The sequence below is a fragment of the Lepus europaeus genome, chromosome 18 (assembly GCF_033115175.1).
Source record: "Lepus europaeus isolate LE1 chromosome 18, mLepTim1.pri, whole genome shotgun sequence".
Classification (NCBI taxonomy): domain Eukaryota; kingdom Metazoa; phylum Chordata; class Mammalia; order Lagomorpha; family Leporidae; genus Lepus; species Lepus europaeus.
Genome location: NC_084844.1, coordinates 59565520 through 59579191, shown reverse-complemented (window position 1 = coordinate 59579191; position 13672 = coordinate 59565520). Strand labels below are relative to the sequence as shown.

The following is a 13672-nucleotide window of genomic DNA, read 5'->3' as shown; positions in this document are numbered from 1 at the left end:
AAATAAAATAAAGGTCAGTGTCTCTCAAGAACTTCCATCCAAAAATCCTGAGCAGAATCTTGGTGAAACACGGGTGGGAGTTGGCCTAACAGTTAAGATGTTACTTGGGATGCTCACATCCCATATCAGAGTGCACGGGTTCGTGTCCCAGCTCTGCCCCCAATTTCAGCTTCCTGCTAATGCACAGCCTGGGAGGCAGCAGGTGGTGGCCCAAGGTCTTGGGTCCCTGCCACCCACATGGGAGATCCAGATGGAGTTCCAGGCTCCTTATTTCAACCTGGCCCAGCTCCACTTGTTGCAGGCATTTGGGGACTAAAACAGTGGATGGGATGTTTCTATCTGTCTCTGTCTCTCTCTGCCTTTCAAATAAATTTTTAAAAAATAAACAGGAAGAGCGAAAAACAGTATTTTTGTACAGGTCCTTGAATACATATAGACTGTGCTTTTTCCCAAGGCAAATTAGTAAGTTATCTCTGGGCAGAAAAAATGGATGATGAGAGGTGAAAGGAAGACTTTGTTTTCACCACTTCCCCTTTTTGTTCCCTTTGAGGATTGCATTTATTACTTACTCAAATAAATACATTATTTTAAAAACTCTTTCTCTGATGATTCTAATGTGCTTAAAAACTATTGTGTGAGTACATGTGTGCACACTATCCTACACACACATACACACACACACGCCTGTGTTTATGCTATTCTCAATGTTACAAGCTCACCTGTGCTGGTGTATCCCTTGGTTTTTATAGAGGCATTCGACTTACAGCAGTGTACGGTCAGCCAGCAAAGGAGTTACTCAGCGCCTGGATCTTCCAGACCTTCCACTCTCAGGTAAATACCTAAAACCTGAAATACTTTTGTGGGTGGGGAGCTGACTTTTCTTTTCCGTGCATAAAACTAAGCTTTGAAAAATAATTGGTGGCATTTATTCTAAGCCATTTCGAACTCTAAATGTAAAGATCATGTAGGTTAGATCCAGCAGTGCAGCCAATGAGAAAACCAAGTGTCTCTTGCAACCTGCACTTAGTGCTGTGTGTGGGGATGATGGAGAGATACCAGACTTTGTCATTTAGTTTTAACTGAATCTCAAGAATATGTTCTAATATTTAAAAGAAACATCTATTTTAAGAAAAATTGTATTTGATTTTGAATTTGTCTGTTACTTTCATGATTCTTAAAATATGCCTCCAGGAGGAGGGCGATTAGCCAGGTTCGTAAGCCCATGTCCTGCATCTGAATGCCTGGGTTCAGTTCCTGGTCTGGCTCCTGATTCCAAGTTCCTGCCATTGCAGACGCTAGGAAGCAGCACATGATGGCTCAAGTGGTTGGGTTCCTGCCACCTACACAGGAGACCCAGATTAAGTTTCCGGTTCCTGGTTTTGACCTGGGCTGAGCCAATTGTTGGCATTTGGGGAGTGAACCAATAGATGGGAACACTATCTCCTCTGCCTCTCAAATTTAAATTTAAAATTTTTAAAAAATAATTAATTAAAAATGTGCCTTTTTAAAGATATGCTTGTCTTTGATTGTAACCTTCTTCTGTTGTTACATCATATTAAAAAAAAAAAAAATCCAAATCCTCAAAGTGAAGTGGAGGTTGCAATGGGCACTCTTCACGTCACATTCTCATTGTGCTGCGCCTCCTGCTGGCGGCTTGTGTGGGTAGTGTTGGTGGGGTTATAGGACTGGGACTGACTGCTGTAGTACTGCCACTCATAGCCAACTTTGGCCCTGTGACTCCACCTTTCTGTGCTTCAGTTCCTCACCCCTGAAACAGCAATAGTGCTGTACACTTCACAGGACTGTGGCAAGGATCAAGGTAACACATTCAGAGCCCTTAGAAGGTCAGCACTTTGGCACAGCAGGTTAAGCTGCCGCCCGCGACACTGGCATCCCATGTCAGAGCACCTGTTCGAATCCCAGCTGTTCTGCTTCTGTCCCTTTCCCTCCTGATTTGCCTGGAAAAGCAGTGGAAGACAGCCCAAGTGCTTGGGCTCCTGCCACTCACGTGGGAGACCCAGATGGGGTTCTAGACATCTGGTTTCCGCTGGGGCTAGGCCAGGGTTGCAGCCATTTGGGGAGTGAACCAGCATATGGAAGATTTCTCTCTCTCTCTCTCTCTCTCTCCCTCTCCCCCTGCCACCTCTCTTTCTCTCTTGCTGCCTTTTCAATAATTTTTTTTAAAAAAATCTTAAAACCTGGGCATGCAGTGAGTGTTATGGCAGCATCTTCTTTTATCACCTTACCTACTGTTACCCACTGAACCAGCTCCTGTTTCCAGAAAAAAGAGAATAGCACTTTCAGCACAGGAGGATGTTAAGGCGGTCCAGAATATGTGCCTTAGGAATTAGGTGTATGTCTGTGGTCACTTAGGAAACACAAACAACAAAAAGAACACTAAATGAACTGTTTACCAGATCCTGTAGGAAGGACAAAAGGAAGAATTCTAGATCACAAAGCAGATTTGTCTTTTTTTTAAAGTTATTTTTGTTTATTTGAAAGGAAGAGTTAGAGACAGGGAGAGACACAGAGAGAGGGAGATCCAGCAGATGGAAGACCTCTCTCTCTCTCTCTCTCTCTCTCTCGTAATCTGCCTTTCAAATAAATAAAAAATAAATCTTTGTTTTAAAAAAGAGAACAAGCAAGACCTTTCATCCTCTGATTCACTCCCCAAATGGCCACAAAGGCTGGGACTGAGCCAGGCTGAAGCCAGAAACCAGGAGCTTCATCCTTGTCTCCCACGTGGGTGCAGGGCCCAAGCACTTGGTCCACCTTCCACTGCTTTTCCCAGGCCACAGCAGGGAGCTGGATGGGAAATGGAGCAGCTGGGACTCAAACTGCTGCCCATAGGGGATAGCTGCGCTGCTGGTGGTAGGTTAACCCACTCTGCCACAGTGCTGGCCCCAGGCTTGTTCTTACGGTTTCTGTGAGCTAAGTTTTTCATCTGAATCTTTGCTTTTTCATGGAACTAATAAGAATTTTAGATTCATGTAAACATTGACATTGAGAATTTAAAGATGATCTTGGCCCATTCCCCTGATTTTGAATAGGTCAGTGACCAAGATGTTTCCTAATTCTTTCTATCAAGTTGCCTTTTGATAAACAGGCTGGCAATTGCTCTGATTAGGGGCTTCATAAATAAGTGATAAAATTTTATGCAGGGTTTTAAGTTCTAATAATGACTTCTAGAAAGAAGGGAGTTCTCCTGAGATCAGAAGAATAAGGGGAAAAAATGCAAGGGGTTGGTGGAGGAGGAGACACACGAGAATTTCAGGTCTGGGAGACCAAACCTCAGCACCCCTTTACCAGAAGTGGAGTGAGGAGACCAAGACAATATTGAAATCCCACCTCAGCTGCTCTGTGGGCTGCAGTAGGGGTTAACTTCATTGTATGTATAGTGTGGGCTGAAATTTCTTTTTAAATTGTGGTAAAAAAAACACAGCATAAAATTTATCATTTAAACTATTTTTTAAGTATATTGGGTGAGCTTTGGATCATCCTCCTGTCCTGTCCTCTCTATTCCACCAGCTCTAAAATGCCTATTGTGTAAAGAAACCATTCTTTTAATTAACAAGATAAACACTGAAGTTGAGACCACAACAGCCGTGGCTGTGAAGTAAATAGTTCATTGACAACCCTGCCCCGGCACCCACAGGCACCTGTCTACTGGGATGATTCTATTTACTATAATAAAGAAAGGATTACAAAGTGAAAATTGCTTGCTTCCAGCAGTTTCCTGTAATTGCTTGTCAACATTGAGGTCATCAGAAAGCTGCAGAAATAGGAATTAATGTGCTGTTTTTGTTGTTCTCTTTAGTGTTGAAAACACTGTTTTTCTCTGCTATTTAGAGCTAATTGTCCTCACTCCCAACTTTACTACCCATAATTGATGGCTGTTAGCTGTAGAAGTAATGTTTTCTTCCGTGACTATCGTGGGTCATAGGGAGCAAGCCTATGGCCATGGGCTTAGCCCCAGTCACTGGCCTGTTGTATTTGAACAAATCACTTCCCTGAGCTTCAGTTTTCTAGAACATTTTATCCTGTTCTGTACTTTCTGGTCCTTTAAGAAATAAATATCTTCTGGAGGGTTCATTTTGTTTCGTGATCTGTTTTGATTCGGACTAATCTGATAGCAGGAAAGAGCCTTGAAAGAATTATTTTTTACTTACTTTTTAGCAAGCCAGGCTCTGTGATCACACTGGCTTTTTCCCCTTGTAAAGCAGTAGGCATTCTTGGGTCCCCTCCGGCCAGCTGTGAGCTGATAATCACACGAGGCATTTTCCTGCCAGCTCACTCACTCTGATGCCCATTGATTCAAGCAAAGAGTGTTACTTGGGGTGAGGACGGCTCCATGGACGTGTGAACTGTGCAGCTGCACAAAGCTCGCAGAAGGGCACATGGCTGACTTAATGCTCTGACGATGCTGTCTTGAAATGTGTCGTAATTTCTGAACAAGGGACTGACTCGGCACTGGAGTCTATAAATTAAGTGCTGCATCCTGCCTGGAGAACCCTTTTTAGAAAACACCAGGTCCTTATTTGCATTTTTATTACTCCAGAAACCATCAGGTAGTCTGTGTGTGTGTGCATGCATGTGTGTGTGTGTGTATGCATGTGTTTGAACTTGAAAATAGTATTGTGCTTGAGATGAAGTCTCGTGACCTATGAAATTTCTCCAGGGATGGTGATTGTGCTATTGTTCACACAGATCTTCTGAAGGGACGGGCTGAGGACCTGAAGCCGGACCCTTACCTCCGAAAGAGTCCCTCGCTGGAGTCACTGAGCAGGCCGCCATCTCTGGGCTTTGGGAGCACCAGGCTGCTGAGTGCTTCCACTGGGGGTTTGAAACCACAAAGCAAACTCAGGTATCATGTTGTGAACAGTGAGAAATCAAAAAAACAGTGATATGGTTACTTCTTACTCTTCCTTTTGTTTTATTCCTATGGTCAGTTCATTTCTACAAATGTTTCTTGAAAGGAAATTGCTTTCAACAGCTCTAAAAGAAGAGCCCTAGACAAGAGTATTGTGCAACAGGGCCAGCGTTGTGGCATAGCGGGTAAAACCCCTGCCTTTAATGCCAGCATCCCAAACAGGCACTGGTTTGTGTCTCAGCTGCTCTATTTCAAATCCAGCTTCTTGCTAATGGTCTGGGAAAGCAGCAGAAGATGGCCCAAGCACTAGGGTCCCTGCCACCCATGTGGGTGGCAGACCAGGCTATGGCCTGGCCCAGCCTTGGCCATTGTGGCCCCTCGGGGAGTGAACCAGTAGATGGAAGACCTCTCTCTCTATCTCTCTCTCCCTCTCCAATTCTGACTTTCAAATAAATAAATAAGTCTTTAAAAAAAAACAAAACATTGTGCAGAATGAAATACAGAGTTATTTAGAAAGGAATAAGCAAAGTACTTGGTGGGATTGTTGATTGGATCAGAAAGTCGAGAAGCATCCTGAGCGCGCTGTGGAGCAGCATTCAGGGAGTGTCCAGGGTTCATGAGGGCAATCACTATGTGTTGTGCAGGTGGACGGGTGACTAGTGCAGCGCAGCTGGGATTGCGCATGGTCTTCAGTGCCGAGGAAGAGGTTAGCACTTGTTCTGGTACAATGGTGGAGCAGCACTAGGACCGAGGGATTGAGTTTTCGTTTTTGAGCAGTGGTGCTCTAAGGTGGGACCTGAACTTTAAGGGTGGTTGATCAGAACACAGTGGCATGTAAGAAGCAATAGGGAAGCATTTTGAAACCAGTATTTAAAAAGGAATTTAGCAGGGACATGAAGGATGTGGTAGAAGAGGGAGAGAAGAACAGCAAGGCTGGCAGGCAGTCACAGAGAGCCTAATCATTGCTCCGGTGCCTCTATACCTTCTCCCTTTCAGAGCCCCTGGTCATGCAGGCCACAGAAGCCCCTAGCAGCTGCGTCCTTGCTTCCCTGTGTCTTCCCTGTCTCTCTGGGTTGGTTAGTCTTCTGAAGCAGTGAGTGCATCCTGCTGCAGGCCTCTCAGAAACCTCCTGTGGCTTTTTTTAAAAAAGATTTATTTATTTATTTATTTATTTATTTATTTATTTATTTGAAAGGCAGAGTTAGAGAGAGAGAGAGAGAGAGAGAGAGAGAGAGAGATCTTCCATCCACTGGTTCACTCCCCACTTGGCTGTAACAGCCAGAGCCGCGCTGATCCAAAGCCAGGAGCCAGGAGCTTCTTCCAGGTCTCCCACATGGGTGCAGGGGCTCAAGGACTTGGGCCATCCTCTGCTGCTTTCCCAGGCCATAGCAGAAAGCTGGATTGGAAGTAGAGCAGCCGGGACTCGACCTGGTGCCCATATGGGATGCCAGCACTGAAGGCGTCAGCTTTACCCACTACACCACAGCACCAGCCCCTCCTGTGGCTTTGTCATACACATTCATCCTGGTCTTCCTGCTGCATCACCCCCGCCCACCTGTCAGAATGGCCCAGGCCTTCACCATCTAAGCCTGTTTTACTTCTGTAGTGCAGTTGGCCTTGCTCATCCACAGGTTCTGCATCAGCAGATTCAGCAAACATTGCATCAAAAATATTTGGGGGGGAAAAAAACTGTGTGTGTACTGAGCATGCACAGACTTTTTTCAGAGCATAATTATACCCTAAACAGTACAGTAACAATGAGTTACATGGCATCTACATTGTGTTAGGTGTTATAAGTAATCTAGAGGTATTTAAAGTTTATAGGAGGGTGGTGTGCATAGGTTCTATGTAAATACTATGCCATTTGTCCTCAGGTTTTTATATTGTTGGAGAGGTGGAGGGCTGTCCTGGGATCAGTCCCCTGAGTGTAGCAAAAGACAACTGTATTCTCAGTATGAGCATCTCTGATCGCAGATCTTTGTGAGGTTCTGGATTGAATTGCCTTCCTTTTGTCCTTTCACACTCCTACACACTGCTTCTCTTTCAAGGTCAAGCCTTCCACAGAGTTGTAGCTAACCACTCTGGTATCTTAGGCTTTTTGGGTATTTAATTCTTGTACTGCCTTGTGCTGTGAATAACGATTGCATGACTGGGTCCCCAGTGAGTCTATTGTTTAGTGGACAGTAAATATTTCTTCTTAGTTTCTGTGCCTTTTGTGCCAGCCATTTACACTTGTTACACTCATAGTATTTCACTCACTAGATAATGATAAATGAGTGGATTGATGAATATACTAAATTGTCCACTCTAAGAGTAATAGCTCTTTAATAAATATTATTAGTAACATGGGTGTTTTTAAAGGATTTATGAAGGTCTGAATAAGTTCAGATCTTGTCATACTTTACAGTGTAGCCCGCATTTGGACCCAGAGAGATGAAGTCATTTGTTTCAACAGTTGAAGTTCCAGATGTGGGGCTGGCATTGTGGTGTAGTGGGTAAAACTGCTGCCTCTGACCACAGCATCCCATATGGAGGATGGTTCGAGACCTGGCTGCTCCACTTCCAATCCAGCTCCCTGCTAATGCACCTGGAAAGCAACATAAAATGGCCCAAGTGCTTGGGCCCCTGCACCCACATGGGAGACCCAGAAGAAGCTCCTGGCTCCTGGCTTCAACCTGGCCCAGCTCTGGCTGTTGCAGCCATTTGGGGAGTAAACCAGTAGATGGGAGAGCTCTCTCTCTCTCTCTCTCTCTCTGTGTGTGTGTGTGTGTCCTTCTCTCTTTGTAACTCTGCCTTTCAAATAAATAAATAAAATTCCACCCCAAAAAAAAGTTCCAGATGTTACATATTGCCCTGTTTACATGCAAAAGATTTAAATATAAAAAAATATTTTAAGGATCAGAGTCACTTCTATTCTGAAATTTCCCATTTCTTTGTGCCAGAAATACATACAGAAAGACTATATATATATAAATTTGCCATTTATATTATACCTTTTGTTAGAAAGGGTACATTATTGGGGCGGGCGCTGTGGCACAGCAGGTTAAAGCCCTGGCCTGAAGCACTGGCATCCCATATGGGCACCTGTTCTAATCCCTGCTGCTTCTCTTCTGATCCAGCTCTCTGCTATAGCCTGGGAAAGCAGTAGAAGATGGCCCAAGTCCTTGGGCCCCTGCACCTATGTGGGAGACCCAGAAGAAGCTCCTGGCTCCCGGCCTCAGATAGGTACAGCTCTGGCCATTGCAACCATCTGGGGAGTGAACAGCAGGTGGAAGATCTCTCTCTCTTTCTCTCTGTCTCTATGTCTCTCTGTAACTCTGTCTTTCAAATAAATAAAAATAAATCTTTTAAAAAAAGAGTAAATTATCAAAATTAATTTCTCCTTTCAATTTTACTTTCATTTCATTGAGATAAACAAGTGACTAGATAGAAATTACTTATTTTGGGGGTGGATGCTGTGGCATAGTGGGTAAAATGTCACCTGCAGTGCCAGCATCCCCTATGGGCACCAGTTCGCATCCTGGCTGCTCCACTTCTGATCTGGCTCTCTGCTATGGCCTGGGAAAGCAGTGGAAGATGGCCCAAGTCCTTGGGCCCCTGTACCTGCGTGGGAGACCTGGAAGAAGCTCCTGAATTCTGGCTTTGGATCAGCTCAGCTCTGGCCGTTGCAGTCATTTGGGGAGTGAACCAGTGGATAGAAGACCTCTCTCTCTCTCTCTCTCTCTCTCTCTCTCTGTGCCCCTGCCTCTGCCTTTCAAATAAATAAAGAAATCTTAAAAAAAAAAAAATTACTTATTTTGGATGTTCTTATCCTATTATTGTTAATTTGAGGGATGGGATTAGTCATTTAGTTAATTTTACTTAAAAAAAGGAATGTCTTGTGAGGGACAGGGATTTAGGCCAGTGGTTAAGATGCCCCTGTCTCATTACCTGAGTTTTCCTGGGTTTGATATCTGATGCCACCTCCCAATTCCAGCTTCCTGCTAGTGCAGACCATGGATGGCAGCTGTGATGGCTCAAGTACTTGGATCCCTGCTAGCCACGGGGGAGATGTAGCCTGAGTTCCCAGCTGCCTGCTAGCTTTGGCCCACCCCACACCAGCCATCACAGGCATTTGAGGAATGGGTCAGTGAGTGGGAGCTTGTGCGCACTCTCTCTCTCTCTTCCTCAGACTGAAAAGAAAACTATCTGGTGACTGTTTCAGTTATTCATTTATGCTGTAACTCTTTCCCAAACTTTCATTTCAGTCTTCTCTAATTTGACTCTAATTTGTCAGAAACTTAGTTCTGGGGCCGGCCCCGTGGCTCACTTGGTTAATCCTCTGCCTGCAACGCCAGCATCCCATATGGGCACCAGGTTCTAGTCCCAGTTGCTCCTCTTCCAGTCCAGCTCTCTGCTGTGGCCCAGGAAGGCAGTGGAGGATGGCCCAAGTGCTTGGGCACCTGCACCCGCATGGGAGACCAGGAGGAAGCACCTGGCTCCTGCTTTAGATCGGCACAGCGCCAGCCATGGCAACCATTTTGGGGGTGAACCAATGGAAGGAAGACCTTTCTCTCTCTGTCTCTCTCTCTCACTGTCTAACTCAAAAAAAAAAAAAAAAAAAAAGAAAGAAAGAAAGAAAGAAAAAGAAAAGAAAAGAAAGAAAAAGTTAGTTCCAAAGGATGATACTAAGACCAGGTGTGGTAAACACAGGCAGAATCACCATGACTGTGTGAGTAACAGCAACCCTGGCCAAAGAAATGCATGGACTTGACTTCACAAATCTGCCTTGTGAATGGAAAAGCAGTCATCAAATTAGGCAAGCAGAATTTAAATTCAAGTATGAATTGTTTTTTCTTTAAATCTCTCTTAGTTCCTCTTGCTGAGGTCTCAAATCATTCAATTAGTCTTTTCAAAATCATTTAAAATATTTTTACTAGGCCGGCACCGTGGCTCAATAGGCTAATCCTCCTCCTGTGGCGCCGGTACCCCCGGGTTCTAGTCCCAGTCGGGGCGCCGGATTCTGTCCCGGTTGCCTCTCTTCCAATCCAGCTCTCTGCTGTGGCCTGGGAGTGCAGTGGAGGATGGCCCAGGTCCTTGGGCCCACCCACATGGGAGACCTAGAGAAGCACCTGGCTCCTGGCTTCGGATCAGCACGGTGCGCCTGCCGCAGCGCGCTGGCCGCAGCAGCCATTGGGGGGTGAACCAACGGAAAAGGAAGACCTTTCTCTCTGTCTCTCTCTCTCTCTCACTGTCCACCCTGCCTGTCAAAAAAAAAAAAAAAAAAAAGTAAAATATTTTTACTAAATATTGGATGGTTACAAAAGACTAATAAAACAGGTGAAAGCTATACAGAGTAATCATATAATGGAGATCCACTTGAATTCCCACCTCCTAGTTTAAGGAAAAGTAAATTGTTACCTTTGTAGTGTCCTGTCAGCCCCCTTCACATTTCCCTGACCTCACTCCTCCTTCCCAGGTAACCACCGTTCTGAAGTGGATGTTTGTCTTCTCTCTCTTCTCCTTGCCACCTTGCCACACATAAGCAGTAGAAACAATATATTACTTAAATTGTGTACTTAAAATTTTGTGGACATGGAAACATATTGTATGTTTTATCTTTTTTTTCAATTCAATTCAAAATTGTTCCTGTACTCATTCATGTTATTACATAATTCGTTAGTTTTTCTTGCTGTCTATATTCCATTACTTGACTATACTTTGACTATATTTGTCCATTTACCCATTGATGCACATTTGGCTATTTATAACTTTACTATCATAGAAAGCATTGCTATGAACATTCTGATGACATTTGAGGGGTCTTCAAAAAGTTCTTGGAAGTATGCATTATGAAAAAATGCATAGATTTCAAAATTTTTTGTACTAAAACCTTTTGTTTTTCCCACGAACTTTCTTTCTTTTTTTTTTTTTTTAAGAGACAGAGAACCAGCTCCCATTTGCTGGTTCACTCTCCAAATGCCTACAGCAGCCAAGAGGCCAAAACTAGGAGCTAGAAACTCAACCCAGGTCTCCCACATGGGATGGCAGGAACCCAGCTACCAGAGCCATCACCACTGCCTCCAGGTGCACATTAGCAGGAACTGGTGCTGAGCATCCAACCCAGGCACCTTGACACAGGATGTGGGTTTCCGATTGCTAGACTAAATGCCTACCTCTCACAAATTTTCAGACATACCCTTGTATGAGAGGTTTCAAAACATTTGTGGAAAAGAATAAAAAGATGATGCCATTTTTCAAGAAATTTTTGAGGCAAAGTTGGATATCGTAGGAGTCAATTCAGATCTCTTAAATCGTTACCTGCTACCCTGCATGGTCCAGATAACACAGCACTTGGTCCACTCTGTTTATTTTCCTGCTCTGTTGCACATGGTGTTAGGAAAATAGAGTACTGTACTCACATACCATAGGTGTATAGTTCTGATTTCATGTTACTTATGACTGGAGAAATTGTATGATCTTAAGTTTTTGAATAATTTTGACTAACATAAAACTTGTATAATGTGTGTATTGATAAAATATTGAAGGTGGGGCACTTAAACTTTTGCTCTTAGAATGCTAAGGTATGGGGCTGCCACTGTGGTGCAGAGGTTAAGCTGCTGCTTGCTGCACCTGCATCCCACATGAGTGCCAGTTTGTAGCCTGGCTACTTCCTGCTAACGGCCTGGGAAAAGCAGCAGAAGATAGCCCGAGTGTTTGGACCTCTGCCACCCAGTTGGGAGACTTGGACAAAGCTCCTGGCTCCTGATTTCAGCCTGCCTCAGCCCTGGCCATTGTAGCCATTTGGGGAGAGAACCAGTGGTTGGAGACCCAGATGAAGCTCCTGACTCCTGGCTCCTGGCTTCAGCCTGGCCTGGCCCTGGCCATTTTGGCCATTTTGGGGAGTAAATCAGTGGATGGAAGATCTTTCTGTCTGATCTTCTCTCTCTCTCTAAATCTGCTTTTCAAATAAATAAATCTCTAAATTTTTTTTTTTTAAGACAGGCAGAGTGGACAGTGAGAGAGAGAGACAGAGAGAAAGGTCTTCCTTTTGCCGTGGGTTCACCCTCCAATGGCCGCCGCGGTAGCGCGCTGCGGCCTGCACACCGAGCTGTTCCGATGGCAGGAGCCAGGTGCTTCTCCTGGTCTCCCATGGGGTGCAGGACCCAAGGACTTGGGCCATCCTCCACTGCACTCCCTAGCCACAGCAGAGAGCTGGCCTGGAAGAGGGGCAACCGGGACAGGATCGGTGCCCCAACCGGGACTAGAACCCGGTGTGCCGGCGCCGCAAGGCGGAGGATTAGCCTAGTGAGCCGCGGCGCCGGCCTAAATCTCTAAATTTTTTTTTAAATGAAAGATGTTAGTAAGATCACTTAAACTTTGGCTAAATCAGGTACTCAGAAATGAGTTAATATACCACTAATTGAGAAATATAAATACTCCTTTAGTGTGTACAAAACCCCTCTTTAGAGTCATTTTCTGTTAGATTTTCCTCTTTTCCTCCCCATTCCCTTCACCTCCATGTAAGCAATTTTCTTTAATCTGCCTTTCCAGTCTACCTTTTTATGTTATTTAAATATAGATGGAGCCTAAATAGTGTGCTTTTGTATAGTTGCCTTTAATTTAAATTTTATTATACTGAGGTCAACAAATAAAAGGCTAGATGATCAACAGATCAATTTTAAAATGAAACAAAACTCTCCCTAGAGTTAGGATACTGAAGAAGCACAATCTAGCTTTTCTTTCATATCATGAGACAGAATAAAATGTATAATTAAAATGACAAATTTGATTATTTCTTTAATATCTTGCTGGATACCCACTAAACTTTTACTTTTTTAAAAAAGATTTATTTATTTATTTGAAAGGCAGAGTTACAGAGAGGCAGACACACACACACACACACACACAGAGAGAGAGATTTCTTTCATCTGCTGGTTTACTCCTCAGATGGCTGCAATGGCCAGAGCTTCACTGATCCAAAACTAGGAGCCAGGAGCTTCTTCCAGGTCTCCCACGCGGGTGCAGGGACCCAAAGACTTGGGCCACCCTCTATTGCTTCCCCAGGCGATAACAGAGAGCTGGATCGGAAGTGGAGTAGCTGGGACTAGAACCTTTGCCCACATGGGATGCCGGCACTGTAGGCAGTGACCTTACCCACTACACCACAGCGCTGGCCCCGCTTTTACTTTTTAGTTATTTATTTGTTGTATACTTGAAGGTTCAGAAAATTAGAATCCCCTCCTCACTGTGTGCTCTTGTTTCTAACCAGCGTGGAAAGAAGAGACCCTCTGGCAGCCTTGGCTCGGGAATATGGCGGCTCCAAGCGCAATGCACTCCTGAAATGGTGCCAGAAGAAGACGGAAGGTTATGCGGTAAGGGACAAACGCAGCTAATTTTCAGCCAGACTTGGGTGGTCGTGGTCCTGTGCGAGGATGTGCTCCATGTGTGTGCCTGCTTGGTGGGCCAGCATGCATTGAACTCTCAGCTTTCTGTAGCCCTAGGCAGAACTTCTGGAGAGGGTTTGATACTTGTTGTGCACTGCACAAAGGCCCCCAGATGAGGAGGTCTATAGTCCATCCCACAGACCATATCCCTAAGTACACAGCTGCATCTTCTGCAGGAAGGCAGCCTCTCTCTTTACCCATAAGACACAAGCTCTGCAAGCAGTGCCAACAGGCTGCATGTACCCACATGAGACAGCTTCTGCTGTGCCGTCCTCCTATAGAGGATGCAGAGGCCTCTCACACATGAGCCTCCAAAATGTTTCCAAAATTGTCCTTTTCTTATAGAGCTGTTTGCATTTGGTTTAGTAAGAGTTTT

General features: G+C 44.6%; 1 protein-coding gene across 3 annotated transcripts in view; it reads left to right on the top strand.

Annotated features, from left to right (window-relative positions):
- Positions 1-13672, top strand: part of SPECC1 (sperm antigen with calponin homology and coiled-coil domains 1) — a 192425-nt gene that overhangs the window by 111595 nt on the left and 67158 nt on the right. For all 3 annotated transcript variants that reach the window (XM_062215713.1, XM_062215714.1, XM_062215712.1), the window contains exons 8-10: positions 750-831; positions 4708-4864; positions 13122-13224. In XM_062215713.1, the coding sequence (XP_062071697.1) occupies positions 750-831; positions 4708-4864; positions 13122-13224 (342 nt within the window). The remainder of the gene's footprint in view (positions 1-749; positions 832-4707; positions 4865-13121; positions 13225-13672) is intronic.